At 37.9% G+C, this 21,962-nt stretch overlaps 1 protein-coding gene across 4 annotated transcripts in view; it reads left to right on the top strand.

Annotated features, from left to right (window-relative positions):
* The window catches only part of FRY (FRY microtubule binding protein), a gene marked incomplete at its 5' end in the record, with an annotated part of 453,417 nt that overhangs the window by 307,491 nt on the left and 123,964 nt on the right, over positions 1–21,962 (top strand). For all 4 annotated transcript variants that reach the window (XM_081083582.1, XM_081083581.1, XM_081083584.1 and 1 more), the window contains 6 exons: positions 11,895–12,045; positions 12,613–12,716; positions 13,592–13,777; positions 15,971–16,169; positions 18,015–18,136; positions 20,957–21,144. In XM_081083582.1, coding sequence (XP_080939708.1) covers positions 11,895–12,045; positions 12,613–12,716; positions 13,592–13,777; positions 15,971–16,169; positions 18,015–18,136; positions 20,957–21,144 — 950 coding nt within the window. The remainder of the gene's footprint in view (positions 1–11,894; positions 12,046–12,612; positions 12,717–13,591; positions 13,778–15,970; positions 16,170–18,014; positions 18,137–20,956; positions 21,145–21,962) is intronic.

Below are 21,962 nucleotides of genomic sequence, written 5' to 3'. Positions count from 1 at the left end.
GATTGCTGCTTAAATTTCTTCAGTAGATATCGGCCTATTCTTGTTTTTTTTTATTATTATTATTCTTGATTGAGTTTTAGAAGCTTGTATTTTTCTAAGAATATGTTCATTTCGTCTAGGTTGTCCATTTTCTTGGAATAGAGTTGTTCATAGTATTTTTTCATAATCCTTTGTATTTCTGTGGGATCGGTTGTTATTTCACCTCTTTCATTTCTGATTTTGTTTCTTTGGATCCTCTCTTTGCTTCTTGGTGAGCCTAGCTAGAGGTTCATCAATCTTGTTTATCCTCTCAAAGAACTAGCTAGGTTTTTGTTGATATTTTGTTTTTTTGTTTTGTTTTTTTGGCCTCTATGTTTTTTATTTTCATTCTGATCTTATTATTTCCTTTTTTATGCTTATGCTGAGCTTTTGTGGCTCTCTTTCTAATTCTTTGAGTTGTAGGGTTAGATAATTTATTACCATTTTTTCTTGTTTTTTGAAGTAGGCCTGTAGAGATATGAACTTCCCTTTCAAGACTGCTTTCACTGTGTCCCATAGATTTTTGGATTGTTGTATTTTCATTGTCATTTGTTGCCATTATGCTTTTTATTTCTTCTTTGATTTCTTTGGTGACCCAATCATTGTTTAATAGCATGCTATTTAGCCTAAAGATGTTTGATTTTTTTATTATTTTTATTGTGGTTGATTTCTAATTTTATGCCATTGTGATCTGAGAAGATGCTTGATGTGATTTCTATCTTCTTGAATTTGAAGAGACTTTGCCTGTGTCCCAATATGTGGTTTATCTTTGAAAATGACCCATGTGCACTTGATAAGAATGTATATTCTGTGGCTTTGGGGTGAAATGTTCTGAAGATGTCAGTTAATTCCACCTGATCTAGTGAGTCATTTAGGATTGATGTTTCTTTGCTGATTTTTTCTTTAGAGGATGTGTCCAGTGGTGTTAGTGGGGTATTAAACTCCCCTACTATAACTGTTTTGCTGTCAATCTCTCCTTTGATATCCTCCATAAGTTTTTTATGTATTTGGGTGCATATATGTTTACCAGAATTATATCTTCTTGTTGAATTGCTCCCTTTAGTATTATGAAGTGGCCTTCCTTTTCTCTTGTTATGGCCTTCACTTTGAGGTCTAATTTGTCAGCTATGAGTATTGCTACCCAGCTTTTATTTTTCATTTTCATTCACCTGAAAACCCTTTTTCTATCCCTTCATCATCAGTCTGTGTGAATCCTTTGTTCTGAGGTGGGTCTCCTGTAGACAGCAGATATATGGGTCATGTTTATTATCCACTCAGCTACCCTATGTCTTTTTATTGGGACATTTAATCCATTTACATTAAACATTATTATTGACAGGTACTTGTTTGTCACCACTTTTATTCTTTATGTCTGTTTTCCTTCTTCCCTTCCTATTTCTCCTTTTTACAGAAGACCCTTTAGCATTTCTTGCTTTGCTGGTTTGGTAGTAATAAACTCACTTAGTCCTTTTTTGTCTGAGAAGTTCCTGATTTCACCCTCAACTTTGTTTGATAGCATTGCTGGGTACAGTATTATTGGATTCAGACCCTTGCTTTGAATGACTTTGTATATTTTATTCCATTCCCTTCTGACCTGATATGTTTCTATTGAGAAATCAGTCGATATTCTGATGGGAGATCCCTTGTAGGTAACTTTCTGTCTCTTTCTGGCAGCCTTTAAGATTCTTACTTTGCTGTTGGTGTTTGCCAATTTATTACAATGTGTCTTGCTGTCAGTCATTTTTGGTTAATCTTGTTTGGGACTCTGTGAGCTTTTTGGACTTGTGTGAGTTTTTTCTTCCCGATATCAGGGAACTTTTCTATCATTATTTCTTCAAACAGGTTTTTTTATTCCTTGCTCAGTTTCCTCTCCTCCTGGCACCCCTATTATACAGATATTGTTTAATTTCACTTTGTCCCAGAGTTTCCTTAGGCTTTCCTCCTTTTTTTTAAGTTTTTTTTTCTAGATGCTGCTCTGCTTGGGTATTTTTTCCTACCTTGTCTTCTAGCTCACTGATGCAGTCCTCCACTTCTTCTAGTCTACTGTTGATGCTTCTATTGAGTTCCTTATTGCAGCAATGTCATTTTTCATTTTTTCTTGATTCTTCATTTACTCTTGGTTCTTACACATATTGTTGAATTTGTCTTCCATACTTTTCAGCATCTTTATGACCATTGCTCTGAATTCTTTCTCTGACTTATTGCTTGCCTCTATTTCATTTACTTCCTTTTCGGTTGATTCCTCCTTTTCTTTCGTATGCAGGCTGTTTCTTTGTCTCCCCATGATCGCTCCTCTCAGGGTGTCTAGTTATGTAGCTCTCTCTCCCCCGTGTTGACTTAAAGGCACAAAATAAAACACAAGAAGATACAACATACAGGGCACCAAACACAAATGTATTCACAATACTAATAACCCCAAATAAAGGTGACCACCAGAGAAAATAGAATTAGCGGATAGAAAAGAGTGCAAAAAATCATATGGAGAAAAGGAAAAAATTTAAGAGAGAAAAGAATGAGAAGAAAATGAATGGGGAAAAAATATATGTATATGGGGAGAAAACTCAGAAAAACCCACAAAAAAACAAAACAACAACTTATCCAAAAAAATGCAAACAACAAAGACCCAAAGGTGAATGGAAACAACAAACAACAACTAATCCCAAAAATTCAAACAACAAACACCTAAACAACAAACACCCAGGTGAATTTGTGGAGGCAGAGCTTATTTCCAGAAGGTAAGGTCAAGGAATTGAATGAATGGGGAAATAGCCACAGTTCAGTATAGAGGAGGTAGAAAGAGAATGAGTGTATAAGAAGAAAAGTAAAAAACAAAATACAAAAAAAAGAAAAAATTATTTATATATATATATATATATATATATATGCATAAAAATTTCCCCCTTTCTTTAACCTATCTGTTCATTTATTCGTTTACTATTGGAAAAAGAGAATAGAGAGTAGATAGGCCTGATTTGGTAATTGGAATTAATTAAACTATTAGTAGAAGAAGAGAATATGTGAGGAGAGAAAAAACAGAAGCAAAAAAGAAGAAGAAAAATAAACTAACAAACAAACAAACAACAACAAGACAGAAAGAATGAAAAGGAAAAAAAGGAAGAAAAAATTGGAAAGAGAAGAGAAGAGAAGAGAAGAGAAGAGAAGAGAAGAGAAGAGAGAAGTGTGCATGGACTTGGAGCAGGGGAGAGGAAATTAGATATATGAGTAAGATCAATTTTTAACAGGGAGTAAAAAGAAAGGATAGAGAAAAACTAAAGCAGGAGAAACAGGATGAAAGGAGGAAAGTGAGGAAGAGAGTGTTGGCATAAAGGAAAAATTGAGATAGAGTAAAATAATGCTAAAAGAAAAACGAAAATAGAATGTAGAACACTAATCCCAAAATAAAATAAAATAAAATAAAACTTGAAAAAGGTAAAATAATAGTAGTAATAATAATAATTAAAAATAAAAATATAATAATAAAATCAAGTGAGAAAAGAATTTAGTTTCTTAAGTAAAAGATAAAAAATAAAAAAGTGAAGTAGTGAAGGTCATTCACTTCCTGTACTGTTCTGCTTGGTACATCCGTTTCCTGTCTGGTAGTCAGCACAGTATTAAAGTTCCCTGCAATCCACCGCTTCTCTGTGTCATAAGCCACAAACCTGTTTTCTGGCAGGCAGGATCTCTCTGCTCACTTTGTTTCTCTGCCTGCCTTGAGTTGTATTTACACAAGAGTCAATTTCTGACACAACCCCTGGGTGGCAGTGTTTCTGTATTAATATCCAGCACTAAATGGCCCCTCTACTAGTGTTAGATTCTTCTTTCCCTGCCGCACTTTTCCCTGCCCCAGAGCTGGTTTCCTGCTTGTCTTTCCCCATTCTGATCCCCAGTTCCACAAAAAGAACAACTTTCCCTTGCAGTCTCATTGAGTGATTTAATTGGAAGATCCTATTTACTGGACTTAGCAAGCAAAGGCAAGGAGGTAAAAAAAAAAAAAGAAATAGGAAGCGTGGACTTGCATCTTTTTCCCCTGGCACTGCACAGCCGGTATAGAACTTCAGGCTGCCTTTCTGGGCCCAGCCCAGCAGAGGGTTTAAATCTAGAGTCCCCTCTGCCAGCAGCCCTTTGGACCCCCTTTCACATTCGAGAGCTACACTGACTCCAACAGCCACAGATTATGTGGGGAGCAGTCTTCCTCTGAGACTCTACTCCCTGTTGCGCACGTTTCTCCCTCCAGCCTGGATACCAGATCTCACCTTTCTCTTGGCGATATCTGACCTTTCTGTCCATGGATTGCCTCACTAGCTGTGTTTAATTCACCAATTCCAGGTTGGTGTTGTTTGATTCAGCTGTTCTTTCTAACTGCTCTGTGAAAAGGTGCAGGGCCCATCTGCATATTTGGCGCTGCTTTGTCTCCCCCTGGACAGACATTTTAGGCACCCCCGGTCAGGGAGGCTGGAGTCCCGGTGTTTGTGGGTTCGCAGCTGAGGGAGCTGGTCCCTGGGCGTTGTGGTTTTAGGGTCCCGGGAGATATCTGAGGTCTCCCTGGTTGAAGGTAAGGCTGAGCTTCCGATCACAGCCAGTCTCCCCTTCAAGATGGCGTGGTTTCCGCAGCAGAGCCGGCCGCTCTGGGAGAGATTTCAGCAACAGTAGAGGCTGTCCTGCCAGGGGAGACCAATATACCAGTCCCCAACAGTCCCGTGGAATATATCTGTCCCTTACTCACAAATATAGACACTCCCCGCACATCCATGCACTCTCCAAGCTGACTGCCGACGGGTCCCATTGGCAGTCATCTTGGATCTCCTGTATTCTTTTGTTTAATCTTTATTGCTGAAAGTATTACATAGGTCTCCTTTTTCCCCTGTAATCGTCCCCTAGCCCACCCTCTTCCCCCACCCCAGGCCTCCACCACCCCACTGTCAGTGACCATGGGTCATGCACACATGCATACAAGTTCTTTGATCCCTTCCCACCCACCCTCCACTGCCTTCTCTCTGAGGTTCAACAGTCTGTTCTATGCTTCCATGGTCCCTGCATCTATCTTGTTTATCAGTTTATTTTATTCATTAGATTTCACATGAGTGAGATCATGCCATACTTATATTTCTCTGACTAACTTTTTTTCACTTAGCATAATACTCCCCAGGTCCATCCATGCGGTTGCAAATGGTAAGAGTTCTTTCCTTTTTATAGCTGTGTAGTATTCCATTGTGTAAATGTACCACAGCTTTTTTATTCACTTGACTGCTGATGGGCACTTGGGCTGTTTTCAAATCTTAGTTACTGTAAATTGCACTGCTATGAACATAGGGGTACATATATTCTTTCTGATTGGTATTTCTGATTTCTTAGGATATATTCCTAGAAGTGGGAACACTGGGTCAAATGGGAGTTCTATTTTTAATTTTGTGAGGAAACTCCATACTGTTTTCCACAGCAGCTGCACCAATCTGCATTCCCACCAGTAATGCACAAGGGTTCCTTTTATCTCCACATCCTCTCCAGCACTTGTCATTTGTTGATTTGTTGATGATAGCCATTCTGACAGGTGTGAGGTGATACCTCATTGTCATTTGTCTGGGATGATTAGTGACTTTGAGCATTTTTTGCATGTGTCTCTTGGCCTTCTGTTTGTCTACTTTGGAGAAGTGTCTATTTAGGTCCTTTGCCCATTTTGTAATTGGATTCTTTGTCTTCCTTTTGTTAAGTTGTATGAGTTCCCTGTATATTTTGGAAATTAACCCCTTATTGATGTGTCATTGGCAATATGTTCTCCCAGGCAGTGGGCTCTCTTGTCATTTTATCAATGGCTTCTGTTATTGTGCAGAAGCTTTTTATTTTGATATAGTCCTATTTGTTATTTTCTCCTTAGTTTCCTTTGCCATCAGAGTTGTATCAGTAAACATATTATTACAAGAGATGTCTGAGATTTTGCTGCCTATGGTTTATTCTAAGATTTTTATGGTTTCCCATCTTACATTTAAGTCTTTTATTCATTTTGAATTTATTTTTGTGTATGATGGAGTTGTTGGTCTAGTTTCATTTTTTTGCATGTACCTGTCCAATTTTCTCAATACCATTTATTGAAGAAACTGTCCTTACTCCATTGTAAGTTCTTGCCTCCTTTGTCAAATATTAATTGAGCATAATGGCTTGGGTCAATTTCTGGGTTCTCTGTTCTGTTCCATTGATCTATAGGCCTGTTCATGTGGAGAAAGTAAGAAAAAAAACTTAGATTCCTTCCCAGCCAGTATGTCTCAGTGGTTGAGCATCAACCTATGAACCAAGAGGTCCTGGTTCAATTCTCGGTCAGGGCACAAACCTTGGCTCGATCCCCAGTAGAGAGTGTGCAGGAGGCAGTTGATCAATGATTCTCTCTCATCATTTATGTGTCTATCTCTTCTCCCTCTCCTTTCCTCTCTGAAATCAATTAAAATATATTTTAAAGAATTTAGACTCCTCTGGCTTCTCACTTGCTATGAACCACCCTTCCTGTCCAAGGATGCACAATTACAGTATAGCCAGACCATGCATACTGATGTTTACAAGATTGAAAGAATCTTCATCAAGAATCACTACTGCCCTGGCTGGGTTTGCTCAGTGGTTAGAGTGTCAGCCTGGGGTTGTGAGTTTGATTCCCTGTTAAGGACACATACCTCAGTGCAGGTTCAATCCCAGTCCCAGATTAGAGCATGTATGTGGGAGCCAACCAATCAATGTGTCTCTCTCATGTTCATTGTTTCTCTCTGTCCCTTTCTCTGTCTTTCTTTTACCCTCCCTTCTCCCTCCCTTCCACTCTAAAAAATAAATTTTAAAAAACCTCAGAGGATTTTTTTTTTTAAAGAATCATTGTAAAGGATACTCAGACAATGAAACAGTCAATAAATGTGCTTTCCAGAAAGCTGTACCCCTTAGGGTTTGCTTGAACATCAGTCATTTCTGTTGAACATGCTGTCATAATGAAGAGATTTCCAAGATATTTTTCTGATTAGAATTGGTAGCCAGCATATTATATTAAATAAGATATATATATATATATATATATATATATATATATATATATATATATTGTGAAAAGAACTGGAATCAGTTTCGGAATCATGAAAACAGCATTTTTAAAATTAAAAACTATGTTAAACAGGTTTTAAAATAAATAAAAACAACTGTAAGAAGTATAATTTGTTATAGTACAGTATCAAATTTCTATATAGATTTTATACTTCAGTAGGCAAAAGAACTTATTTCAATGACATTCATTTTGCTTTCATCTGTGATGCTAATGGATGCTTTTTATTTTACCATGGGGTGCAAAAATTAAGCTGGACAAAAATGGTTCTTTGAATGTAGTTTTAACTGCTTTTTACAATTTTTAAAATTTGTCTTGTGGTCATGAGATTATAATTTTTAATTGCCTTCCAAAAAGAAAAATGTTAAATAATGTCTGGTCTCACTGAACAAATCAGAATTTGAGTTGTTCTTGAGTCAGTTGGCTTATAGACTTTCATGCACACACAAATTTATTATATTTTCAACTTCTTAACTTAATTCAACCTATTATGCTTAATACCCAACATTCATAGTACTGTACTACAGATTTTTTTCCCAGCAATACATAAATCTTCTGATTTTTTGTTTATGATTCCACTTAGCAAAAGGCCTACAGAAGTGATTTATTATTTGGATATTTGAAGATGATACATTTAATGATTTTTTTTTGAAAACTGTTTTCACTCCATACTCAGATGTGCTTCATTGTCAAGTCATATTTAGATTAGGTTCTTGAATTGAAATGATCTACTGCCTTTAAAAAAAAAATCAAATTTGACTGAAAATTTTAAAAAAAGAATAAATAAAAGGATTGCTCTGGTCAATTATACCAAAATTAAGTAAAATAAAAGGTAAAATGGCTCTGGCTGGTCTGTGGAACATAAGACTATAAAAAGGGAAAGGTTGTAGTTGGGAGACAGTAAGGAGGCTATTGCACTGGCCCATGTGAGAGAAGGTGCTGGCTTAGACTAAGGGGTTAGTGATAGTGATGGTGGAAAGTGATACTATGTGGATACGTTTTGAAGGTAGAGCTCATTGAATATGTAGAGGGTGGCAAGTCACTTAACCTACGTTTCCCCTTTATAAAATAGTGATGATAGGTACATATTATTGGGCTACTTATATGGGAAGTGTGTAGACCAGTGCCTGTCATAAAGTAAGTACTCTCTATGTTAATTTTAATGTCACTATTTATATCATCATCATCATAATTGAGTTGGATATGAGCTATGAGAGAGAAATCAGGAATAACCTAAGGATCCTGTCTTGAGAAAACTGGAAATATGGACTGCATTTTATTGAGATGGGGGGGAGATTAGAGAAAGAGCAAGTTTCACAGTAGTGGGAATTCATATGATTTAATGGGGTTTTTTTTATAGTGTATATCTGTATTTTCTATGGCTCTATAAATTAAGCATTCAAAAATGAAGTGATGGGTGGGTGTGAGTGTACCTAGCAGTGAAAAGGCATCCTGTCCAGCATGGGTTCCCACCTTGCGGCCTGAGCTGCCAGGACAAGGCTATGCTGCCCATGACCCTGAACTGGAATAAGCAGAAGGATTAAAAATGGTGGCAGAGTAAGTGGATGCTGCACGGATATGCTCCCAGGAACAAACTGGAATTACAACTAAAATACAGAAAAGCTTCCTAAATAATCAACAGAAAACTCACAGGAGAGAACCCTGATAACTCGAGGACCAAAAGTGGAGACCCCATAGAGACTGGTAGGAGGGGCGGAGGCAAGAAAGGGCTGGCCAGGTGCCCACAGACAGCAACTGAAGTCTTGGAGAGATATCTCGGCTATGGGGGGTGCCACTGAGAACTCTAGGATCTAATCCCCAAGCTGGGCACTACAGCAGAGAGCACCAAAATTGAGTAGGGTACCCACATAACATCTGGCTGTGAAAAGCAGTGGGGTGCTGTCTGCCAGGGAGTGACAGCTGAAAAATTAAGGCCCTCTATATTAAAGGGCCAATGCATAGTATTTTTTGTGTAGTCGCCCACCTTGTGCTCTGGCAGAGGGAGGGTGAAGTGGACTGGAGCTGTGAGAGCAGAAGCCAAGACTGGGGACTCAGGGATAGAGCTCAGAAGACAGACACTGCAAGTTTCCTGGGCTGAGTCATTCCCTCAAGCAGCAGAGGACATCTTTCCCACACAGACATTTGCCTTGCCTGGAAGGGAAGACAGTTGACACACCCTATTAGAAAACACTTTGCCCTGAAGCCACTTAAGAGATTAAAAATAACAATGAGCCTCCAGGCAGAAGAAACTACCCCACCCTGTTGAAAAAAAATTCTCACCACACCTGAGGATGATTGACTACGGACCAGTTCAAGTCGGCATCCTATCATTCTGTAGGCAGAGGCAGTCTCTGGAGGCTTTGAGTCTTTGCCTGATCTAATTAGTCAGAAATAGCCTTTAATACTGTCCTGCACTGGAGATTAAGAGGCATAGCAGAATGACCAAATACATAGTAACAAACCCAAACAGTCAGCCAAAATGAGACAAAGAAACAATCCCAGAAATGAAGGATCTAGAGAATTTTCCAGAAGAAGAGATAAATGGAGCAGAGATTAGAAATTTAGCTGAAACAGAGGTCAGAGTAATGATGGTAAAGATGCTCAACAGCATGCAAAAAGATACAATAACTATGAAAAAAGAATAGTCTGAGATAAAGAATGATATAACACAAATAAAAAGGACACCGGAAGGAATACAGAGCAGATTAGGGGAAGCTGAGGATTGAATCAGTGAATTAGAAGACAGAGTTGAAAATATCACTCAATCAGAGAACCAAAAAGAAAAAAAACAATTAAAAAACAGGAGGACAGCTTAAGGGAGCTGTGGGACAATATGAAATGTAACAATATTAGAATAGCAGGTGTGCCAGAAGAGGCAGAAAAGGAGAAGGGAATAGAGAATGTGTTTGAAAAAATTATGGCAGAAAACTACCCTAACATAGTGAAGGAAAAAGTCAAACAAGTTCAGGAGTCACAGAGAACCCCAAACAAGAAGAACCCAAACAGGCCCATGCCCAGACACAGCATAATTAAAATACCAAAAATTAAAAACAAAGAGAATCTTAAAGGCAGCAAAAGAAAACTGATACCTACAAAGGAGTTCCCATAAGACTGACACCTGATTTCTCATCAGAAACTCTACAGGTCAGAAGAGAATGGCATGAAGTGGCCCAAGCCATTATGCTCAGTTAATATTTGACAAAGGAGGCAAGAGCATACAATGGAGTCAAGACAGTCTCTTCAATAAATGGTGTGGGGAAAATTGGACAGATACATGCAAAAAAATGAAACTAGACCACCAACTTACACCATATACAAAAATAAACTCAAAATGGATAAAGTACTTAAACATAAGATGGGAAACCATAAAAATCTTAGAAGAATCCATAGGCAGCAAAATAGCAGACATATGTAATAGCAATATATTTACCGATACAGCTCCTAGAGCAATGGAAACTAAGGAGAAAATAAACAAATGGGACTCCATCAAAATAAAAATCTCTGCATAGCAAAAGAAACCATCAACAAAACAATAAGAAAGCCCACTGCATGGGAGAACCTATTTGCCAAAGTTATCTCCAATAAGTTATCCCAAACGTTACAGGGAACTCATACAACTTAACAAAAGTTAGATAAACAATCCAATCAAAAAATGGGAATGCAGACTGTTGCAGCCACTGTGGAAAATTGTATGGAGTTTCCTCAAAAAACTAAAAATGGAACTCCCATTTGACCCAGTAGTCCCACTTCTAGGAATATGTACCAAGGAATCAGAAACACCAATCAGAAAAAAAATGTGCACCCCTATGTTCATAGCAGCACAATTTACAATAGCTAAGTTTGGAAACAGCCTAAGTGTCTATCAGCAGATGAGTGGATTAAAAACTATGGTACATCTAGACAATGGAATTCTATGCTGCTGTAAAAAGAAGGAACTCTTACCATTTGCAACAGCATAGATTGACCTGGAGAGCATTATGCTAAGCAAAATAAGCCAGTCAGAGAAAGATAAATACCTCATGATCTCACTCATTTGTGGAATATAAAGAACAACATAAACTGATTAACAAAAATAGAGCCAGAGGGAAAAATATATTTTAGAATATAATACAAGTAATCCTGTTATTTGCAGATTTTTAATATTTCCTACAACTTTTGTGATATTGTATTATGTTAGTACTGTTTGGGTAATATTATTATGTTTAAAATCTTTTTTTTCTTGAAATATTTTTTAAAAATCAATTTAAAAAGCTTTAAAAAAAAGAAAAATAATAAAGAACAAGAAAATCAGTATAGAGCCCAGAGTTGGCATGGCATCTGGATACTGGCTTACTGGGCATGCTGCTTTTCTGGCCAAGCAATGCCTTTACAGGGACATAAAAGTTATCTAAGTTTTGGTTTGCTGACATGGCACCCTGGGTAGGAGCTGTTCCATCTTGGGCCTAAAAGTTTATATCAACACTATTAAATGAAAGACCAGCAGGTCAAAACCAGCAAAGCTGGTCCCACACAACCCACTCTTACCATGAAGTCAAATAGCCTTACGAAAAGAAAAAAACATTCAATGTGAAACTATTCTGGAAACTGTACTCAGGATAAATGTGATATATTAAATAATAATAATGTGATGAAAGAAACCTATTTAAGTAATTCTAACTTATTTGATTGTATAATTCACACTCACCTAATTGAATGCTTAGAAAGTTATTTTTACAAGCATGAATAGGTAATATTCTTTCTAGAAACACTAAGTAGAGAAAACAAAATTATCTTCCTAAAAATAAAGCACGTTGTCTTTCTCACCCTACAGATGACCCAATATCTCCCTACCTGGGGTGGCTGTTGACTATCACAGAGACCAAACAGCCACAGCCCTTACCAATGCCTTCTACTGGGGGATGCTGGGCCCCCCTGGTTGACTACCTCCCAGAAACCATCACCCCTCGGGGACCACTCCACAGGTGAGCAGCATGTACACATAGAGAGAAATGACCACTTAGTTTTGACTGGACTTTTCTCCCTAGAAGAAGAGGGAAACCTGCTCCAGGTCCCATCAAATGAAATAAATTTGAAATCAGAGGGACCCTGCATGACTTGAATTGTAGCTCTCAGCACATTGGTAGAGTTTGGTCAAATGTTAACCAATGTACAAAGCTGCCTTGTCATACTTACTTGATATAGGTCTTCATTTTTCATGCATTTTAGATTATAAGCAAGTTGAAGAGAGGACTCTTGTCTTTTGTTTCTCATCATGACTCAGCTCTTATTACCTAGTAACAAGTATGTTATGTAATTAGCTCAACTGATGTTTATTCTTATGGAGCTCTGTGAATTTTCAGAAGTTAAACTCCACTTCCCTGGAAGAAGGTTCTTACATAGTTCTTCAGCAAAGCTTACTAGTATGTGTTGTATATATACTAATATATATATCTACTAGTATGTGTGGTATTTAATTGTGACTTAATGATCTATACACGTATTCCCATTCTCTGTAGAAGTTGCATTAACTTTGTCATTTCATTGATTAGGTGCAATATTGCTGTGATTTTTATGACTGAGATGGTGGTAGATCACAGTGTAAGAGAAGATTGGGCTCTTCACCTGCCGTTATTACTTCATGCTGTCTTCTTAGGTAAGACTGGATCCAACAGGAATTCTAGCCAATACATCTAAACTCTGTGGAGATAATTCAGAGAGCTTTCATTGTACATAGACATCTGCTTTCCTGCTCTAAAATTCAGTTGATCAGGTATTGTTTAAAACGGTCCTATGACTACAATATAAGTTATGTGGCACCTCACTCATGTTATACCTATGAAAATATCTAAAACAAATTGGCCCTCTTTGAGGGTCTTTGTCTAGATGTGATAAATTTTTTAAAATATATTTTTATTGATTTCTGAGAGGAAGGGAGAGGGAGTGAGAAATAGAAACATCAATGATGAGAGAGAATCATTGATCAGCTGCCTCCTCCATGCCCCACACTGGGGATCAAGCCCACAACCCGGGCATGTGACCTCACCGGGAATCGAACCCTGACCTCCTGGTTCTTAGGTCGATGCTCAACCACTGAGCCATGCTAGCCAGGCTATATGTGATAAATTTAAAGCCATTAGACATAATTAGTGCATAAAGAGAAAGAATATAGAATGCAGCAGGCCATGCACTGATATTGTAACCCAAGTTGTAGAGCAAAAATGGGAAGAGGAACAACGAGGCCGGGAGTTCAGTTATGGAGAGCCTCAAGAAGGAGGAGTGCTAACTAGCTCAAGAGGTCAAGGGAAATCCATCTATCATCATTTTATGAGAATATTTGATTTAAGGAATAAAATGTTTTCTTTTTCCCTAAGCCCAAATTCTTTATGTTGATACCAGAAACAGTGACAAAGAAAACTAAACATTCTTTTAAGATTTCCCTTCCCCCGGGTGTTAGGGAATCTTTACTATGCCTGGAATCTAAATGAGATTAAAAATTGTTTTTACTAAAAGATTCCACATTTTTTCTAGGATTGGACCATTACCGGCCTGAAGTCTTTGAACACAGCAAAAATTTGCTTCTTCACCTCTTGATTGCACTGTCCTGCAATAGCAATTTCCATTCCATCGCCTCTGTGCTCCTGCAGACTCGAGAAATGGGGGAAACTAAGACTCTAACAGTCCAGCCAGCTTATCAACCTGAGTATCTCTACACAGGTAACAAAAGGAGGTGTGACTGAAAGCCTGAGACAGTCACAAATTCAGAGATTACCAAAGGTGTCAGTGGAGCCCATTTTTCCATACTCTAATGCCCTTACCCCCCACCTTTCCAAGTAATAAAATAACAGCTCAATAAATAGGCCCTATTTCACTGGATGTCAACATGCCTCCCAAAATCCTTCTTTGTTATTGAGTATTTTCATGTACTTTTCCTCATTATTATGTTTCTGCTTTCATTAAATATGTTTCTGTCAATAAATTGAACATTAAAATGTCCATTGAACAAGAGCTTTTGTCTAAAACCCTGAAGGATGAGAACACAGGAAACGGTGACCTTCTCCATCACCTTGCGAATGGGTCATTGCCAAGGTGCCAGATATTTACTGTATTCCTTCTAGTTTCTCTGAAGGAAAAGTCACTTTATTAAATGACTGACTTTTCTGGAAAGCATGAATGAGTGAAAGTCTATTAAAAGCCACTGATGTTTTAAAACCAAATATTTCTTCTTAGAAATGAGAACAGAAAGCATTAGCTGAGTCAAAAAAAAAAATTACTCTGTTCTATCCAGCTGTTCATGAAAACTTTCCCAAAAGGGTTAACCAATAGTTTTTATTTAGACCAGAATATTTCAAATATCTTAAAATGATGATGAACTAACAGAGTTCTTGGGCTACCTTTTTTACCTAATTATTTTGTACATTACACTGGCATTGGACATGGTATGGCATTTCATACAATGTTACTATATACTTTCTTCATAATCTTGAAATTGTACCTTTCATTCATCACTGGTATTCAGCACTGCCTTGTCTTCTGAGATATGTTAACATATGTCTTTGGAAAACTAATATGAAGTCATTAACTCTGAGGTAGAAGGACCACTGACCTGTTCATCATTGAATACTTTCAAATATATTTTCCATATTATTATTATTATGTTTTATTATAAAGTCTTTATATTGAACACACTACACTTAATTAAAAATAATTCAGCAGCCTTTCAGAGACATTTTCAGAAAATTCTCTTTTCTTTAGATGCTTAATTTAAAGAATATGAAACATTCTGGCTGTTCTAACTCCCCAGGATAAAGATGTTTTCCATTAGGCACATTATTTTAGGCTGAGAAAATTGTAATGTCTGTTAAGTTGTGTATCTCTGAGTGTGGCGGTTTTATATCCACTATCCCACTGATGCAGCTTAAATGGTTGAGAGTGGAGATTTACAAAACAAAACACAAAATCCATGGGCAAGACAAACAATAGATAACTGGAATGATTGCATCTGTAGCACACTTGAATTAGGTAGGCGCACAAAAGGATTGGGAGGAGTCTCCTTTTCATAAATATTTATTGAACACCTTGTTTCAACTGTAGTTGTTTTCAAACCCACACTAAGAACTTGTGATAGAAATTGTCTTTATCTTAACATAATACAAAACTGAGGTACAGAGAAATCATGTCAACTTCCTGAGATTTTAAAGTAAACGGCAGAGATGATATTCAGACCCAGGCTCCTCAGTCCTAATTCAATATTTTTGTCAGACACACCAGAACTATGTACTTTTTATGATTTTTAAGTAGAAGGAAATGTGTGTAAGTTTTCAAACCCACAACACATTAAGAGATGTAGAATGTTAACCAAATACAAAGTGGGGGAAAAAATCACTAGTATTTTCTTATACCATATGGCTTTGACTAATATGATATATACTTTGTTAAAACAATTAACATACACTGAATATTTGTGATTCTAGGCACATTTACTCAAAAAAATGATGTATAACTTACTCATAATCCCTTATGTAACTGGTATCCTCAAAAATTATATCATTGTATCAGTCTAGTATCCAGGCATAATTTATTAACAGCAGTTAGGTACAGATATATAGTGGAACACAAACACACAACTTCTTTTTCAGAAAGCATAAATTAAAACCCCATAGTAGAAATTTATTTATTAAATAGAAATTTTCTATTTTCCTATTACTAAATGCACTCTGATTTATACAGAAGTGTAACTATTCCATAAGTAAGGAAAGAATATATGTCTCTTTTTAATCATAGCTATAGCCAAAATAAAATGTTTTCTCAAAAAAAAAATGAGATAACTGCATACTTCTGTATGCTCACCTCCTGACCTCGTTATGTGCCCTGACCAGCGCAACTCCCCTTGATCTTCTTCTCAACCAGGCGGCTTTGACTTCCTGAGGGAGGACCAGTCATCACCAGTGCCAGACTCGGGGCTGAGCTCCAGTTCCACCTCTTCCAGCATCAGTCTGGGAGGCAGCAGCGGGAACCTCCCACAGATGTCCCAAGAGGTAGAAGACGTAGACACCACTGTTGAAACAGATGAGAAGGCCAACAAGCTCATTGAGTTCCTGACAACCAGGTAAGGAGGGCAAGGAGACAAGCGGCTGTTTTCAGGTGAGTTTTTTTAGAAAATGCCATCCTTCAAAACCACTCAGATAGAAAAGTAAGCCCAGAGCTCTAGCAAAGTCCATGTTTTCTCCTCTAAATTGCACTTGCTGGAGTCTGTGTATAAAGCAGACACTGGTAGAAGGTGTCTAAGATCCCTCTGATGTCAACATTTTTGGGGAGAGATAGTTTTTGTATAGTGACAGTGCAGCAGATGGTGTCAGGATATGGTAGCGCCCCTCAGTGAGCATGATTTTGTTCATCTGTTAGAGCTGCCAGGACCTGGGAGCCCTGAAACTTGGCAAATAACCTCACTCTGGAAGCCAAAGGTATCAGCCACAGTTGACCCAGAAGCAGCTGCAGAAGGATCCAGGGTCTGCTCATCCAGTCCAAAGAGTCATTTATAAATGGAAGTCAGAAACCAGAAACAGTAGGAAACATGATAGGAAAGGAACCAAACAAATAATATATCAAAATCAAGAAAAAGTGGGTGTAATCCACATTTTTAGGTCTTCTGGTTCTTCTAATGTACAATTTCGTTTCAGAATTTCTACTACCCCAATGTCCTGCATTTGTATAAAAGCATGCTCACATGTGACCTGGGTGTACTCTTGTGTTGGGAGTCTAGTCTCAATTTGTGTTATCTGATATTTCCCATTATTTTTCTTTCTTTAACTAATGCACCAAATAATGAAAAATAGAGCATTGTCTTTCCTTTGTTAGTGGTTCAGGGTGTTCTGCATAGCTAGCTATCAGCTCCATGTGGGATTTAATGTTCAGGAAACAGGAAAGGGCTGATGGTGCCCACACACGAGGTACTTCAGACACCTGAATGCTTTGTTGTCTTCTCTTACCATTGTCAATGCCATGTGTTGGGAAGGGTGTTCTCCAAAATTCTCACCTCTGGGTCCATCTCATTCTTACTACCGAAAAACAAGTAAACAACAGAGCCTGTATCTTCAATTTGGTGATGCGGGAAGCCACCGCTTGCCAACACTGTCATGAGCATGCACCAAGGAACTCAGAGGCAGGTGGATCTTGAGCGTTAGCAGGGCTGATGCTAGGCACCTATTGTTCATGTCGAGATAGCGGTGGCTCGAAGCAATCTCCTGACCTGATAGCCTCCAAGTAAATGTTTACTGGACCTTACTGACCTTTACTGACCTTTGAGGCTGTCTGTCTGCTACGTGCTTGCCGTGCTTTACTGTGGGCAAGATGTGTATCTAAAACTGAATAAAAAGTGAACAAGGCCAGGACTCTGGGTGTCTCTTCAAGAAAGAGGCTCCACCTGGCCCCCACCCCTTAATAATTCATATTTTTGTCAAGCATTTTCATTTGTGCGTCGGCCTCTCCTGCAGATCCTGAACCTCGCCGTGCAGGTCGCTGCAGGTTCCACAGTATTCAGCAACCTAATGATGTGATCCTGATAAAAGCATTATCTTCCCAAATGCTGAATGTGCAATTGAGTCTGTGTCTACATCTATATTGTATTTACAATTGTATATGTCATTTTATTTAACAAACACCCATGGAACATCTATCATGTGACAAACACTGTTCTGGCGAATTGAAAGGTTTTTGTTTTGTGTTTAAATGTTGTGAGGTTTTGGTTTTGTGAGTAAAATATTTTAAAAAGTGTGTCTATAAATTAGCCAGATCTGTTTGAGTATGCTCATAAACTTTATAAGACTGAAATTCTCCCCCAAATTAGTGAAATTTTAAACATATATATTGTGCCTTTGGAATTAGAACTGCATAGATGGTTTTCAAAATGCAAAGTGACAGTTATATTTTTGACACTGTGTGTGCTTTGTTTCAGGGCATTCGGTCCACTTTGGTGCCATGAAGACATCACACCCAAAAATCAAAATTCAAAGAGTGCTGAACAACTCACAAATTTTCTACGGCACGTTTTGTCCGTATTTAAAGATTCTAAATCAGGTACTTCCTCCTGTTTCCCCAACTCCATTCTACTTTCAGGATTTTTTTTTATAATTGAGCTCATTCTTCACCCATATGACTACACTATATATCATATATAGTATATATCAGAATTTATACTATATACATATATCGCACTATAGTTACGATATGTGATATGAATGATATATATTGTATATATTTCTGAATTTGGCATCTATAGCAGAAGACTATTCATAGGGGAGTTTTGAAATTTATTCCAGATGTGCCTGACTGATACTGTCATGTATACTTGCATTATACTCTATCAAATAACATCCGCAAAGTCACCGTTCTCCTCATATCATTCCCTCACTAGAATTAACTATGCCCACAATATTAATTTTATTTAAAGAAGGCCATGAGAAATAATTCTTATTAATTTATTTGGCGTAGACTCAATTGTGAGAAGTTGTCAACCTTCAAACTGTTTAAAAAAAAAGAATTTTGTGATAAAATGTTTTTTACTTTAAAAATAGTTGCTAACAATTTAATTGAATATTCTAAATCCAGTGTGATTGTTAGACTATAAAAGCATCTAACTAACAATCACACTGGATTTGCTCTTTAATAAGAGCATCATATTGAAGCCATTAGCTAAATTCCATTTGAATTCGAGTTGGCCTGGGCTGATCTGTGTGAAATTTAAATGTGGTCTTTCAGCTCAGTGAAACAACTGTTCCTATCTCTGTCACATACCTGGCTGAACACATTAACCGTGGCTCACTGGCTACTCTGATAATTAGCACGTGTCACAATTTGAAACATTCCAGATTAGCCATATTTCTTTTTGTTATCAGGGGATACTTATTTTAAAAAGCAAAAGTAGTAATACACAGAAAGTCATTACAGGAATAGGACGATTTGACTTCCAGTCTTGAGTTTCCCCTTTGGCATTTCTTTGAAATATGAGGACCTCTTCTCTTGGTATTTTCCTCATTTAAAAGTTACTTTAAATTGCACATAGTACAAAGGAAGAAATTCACTGTTGTATGTGAACTATTTATTTGTCTAAAACCCTTAACTGTATGATGTTAATAAAAATGAGAAAACATATGAATGCCTTGCACTTCATTCTTGGCAGGTGTATTTTCACACCTTACCCAACATATCCTTACCCACTAAAATTTCCTTCTACATCGCTGCCTATTTCTGCTATAGCACAATAAAATGTATTCCTGGAAACATTTGTGTTAGTCAGGGTAGCATAACTGCTGAAACAAAAACCTCCCAGAGCTCAAACACTTAACACAATTGGTTATTTCTGAGTCACATAACAATTCAGTGTGGATGTTGGGCAGGAGGCCTTCCACCTGGTGGTCAGAGACTCTCCAGCCTGTGGCTCTGCTACCTAGAAGAGGAAGAGAGAGTGAGGGATTAAGCAGAGGAGTTCACACTCCAGTCCAGTGCTTCTTCCCACATCCCACTGGCTAGAACTCAGGTACAAGGTCACACCTAACTGCAAGGAAGGCTGGAAGATGTAGATTCATGTGTGGCCGGGGAGATGCCACACACTAAATAGGTTTTCTTAAAAGCCATTGTCATATGGGTAGTGGAGTCTGCAGTCCTCCTAAGAGAGGACTTGTGTTTAGTCTTCAGCTCATGATAATTTAAATAAGATTCTGTTCACTGCCAGGGAGCTAGCCTGTCTATAAAATGGTTTAAGTAAAAAAACATATTTCAAAAAACAAAATAAAGACATAAAGAACAATTTTGAAACATGACCCATTCGTATGTTGTGACGTGCCTCTGGGTTTAACCCTGCATTTCCAACCCTGGATTTGCTTGAGTCCACTTCCCAGGACCCTTCATTTACTTTGCAGGAACATTTTTTTTATATTGTCAACATGTCCCTGGGTTCAAGCAGCCAAGTGAAACTAAGAAGAATAACACTGAATTATCACCCCTGTTCCACTTTCACGTCACCGTCAAATGTGCCACAGAGCTCTCCAGATCATGGAAACAGCTAAAATCGCTGTTTACATCATGTGCTCTAACTCTTGGAGCCTGGTTTTCTCCCTGCAGAGAGGCAGGGCCCTTGTACAGTGTAATAGCTCCGACATTAATTATGAGCTTTTCCTCACATTTTAATTTCCATCTGGTCAAATGGTTTTCTGATGACTACGATTCCCTCCATGTTATTGAAAGAACACATATCCTGGTGGAGGTTTACTATGGCTGCCTTCTCTGCAGTGTCCACATTTCTCTATCTGAGTACTTACAGACCATGCTGAGGAGCAAAGACTTGGGTCCAGGCCTCAGTTGTGTTTAGACTTGACTAGATTCACTAATAGCTTCCTCTACATACATAAGTACTCAGAACATTTGTTTCTAACAAATTGTCTTATTAAAAAAAAGGAGTAAAAATATCTGATGTAAAAAGTAGTACAGAACAATAATGTGAAAAAATAGCAGAGTAATAAATAGCAATACACTTGTGAACACGTATGTATCACATACTGTACTAAGCACTTTTAAGGTTGTTTAATTTCCATAAAACTTCTATGAGATAGATGCTTTTATTCATAAGTTAAAGATAAGGAAGTAGGCAATAGAGAATAAGTTTCTTTCTGAGTCTGAAAACTTCTAGTTCAAAATCAGAACCATCTTTTTCTACTACACTATACTCCTTAAGATTTATTAAAATTTATGTGTTTGTTTTTTTAATTGTTAATTTTTAAATAAGTACCACCAGGACATAGCCCTGTGCAGTGAACCTGTTTCAAACCTTCAGATAACTACTGTTGCCCCAGGCTTTGCAGAGTGACAGCTGATCTGGTCTCTGGCCTCTTGGTGCCCTAGGCTTCCGTCTGGAGCAACACTTGAGTGAGGTTGCATTGCAGACAGCCCTGGCAAGTTCTTCAAGGCACTATGCCTGTCGGTCCTTCCAGATATTCCGGGCAATCAAACAACCTCTGTCAGCGCATGCCTTGTCTGACCTTCTCTCCAGACTGGTGGAGGTGATTGGAGAACATGGTGATGAGATTCAGGTAGGGAAGGAAAGAATACCAAACATATCCTGTTTCTCTCATTTTAAAGAGAAGGAGCTAACGACTTTCTCAAAACCTTGTCTCTCTTGCCAGTTATTCCAGCACTTTGGACATGTACAATTCAAATTTTAGAAGTTGGCTTTTATATTTACAAAAGTCATTCCCAGAAGTATTATTCTAGAAACTCCACATATTTTATCTGTTTATTCAAGCTAACAACTGAACATTCTTTGGTGACTCTTCTTTGTTATTTTATTATTTGTTTTATTTGGTAGAGGACAGGAAAATTATGTGTTGTTTTGTCATTTTTCCACTAACATAGGACATAGTTGTCCAATCCCCCCACCTAGAGGAGATCTCTGTTGTATCTGTGTAAAGCACTACCTTTCTCTGCAGCCTTCAGTAAACTAGAAGAGCTGAAGAAGTAATGGAGAGAGTAGATGCCACAAGAAGACCCCTCTAGAGCCCAGAGATTGGGGCCTGGGCAGGTTGAAAGCAAGAGCATTACCTGCTCTGTAACTTGGGCCAAGCCTTCTTTTCCATCAGAAATTTGCCTACATCTAAGGAGGCCTGCACGCCTATAGACCCTAGTTTATTTTCCTCCTCCTGGCCATGAGATGAGCTGTTTAAAATGCCACTGAGGCACAGCCATTGCATACATCTCTTAATCTCTGTCTTCAGACATTGCAACTCTATATTTCAAATGCCCTCCATGTGTCTGATACCTTCAACCTTGTCCCCTCCCTGTTAGATTTCAAATGAGATTGCTCTGTGGAGGAGCTCAGACCTAGGAAAATAAATCTTTATAATTATCTGCT

This window comes from Myotis nattereri (genome assembly GCF_964212035.1).
Source record: "Myotis nattereri genome assembly, chromosome: 2".
NCBI classification, from domain to species: domain Eukaryota; kingdom Metazoa; phylum Chordata; class Mammalia; order Chiroptera; family Vespertilionidae; genus Myotis; species Myotis nattereri.
Note: the sequence above shows the minus strand (reverse complement) of the source record. Positions and strands in the feature narration are given on the sequence as shown.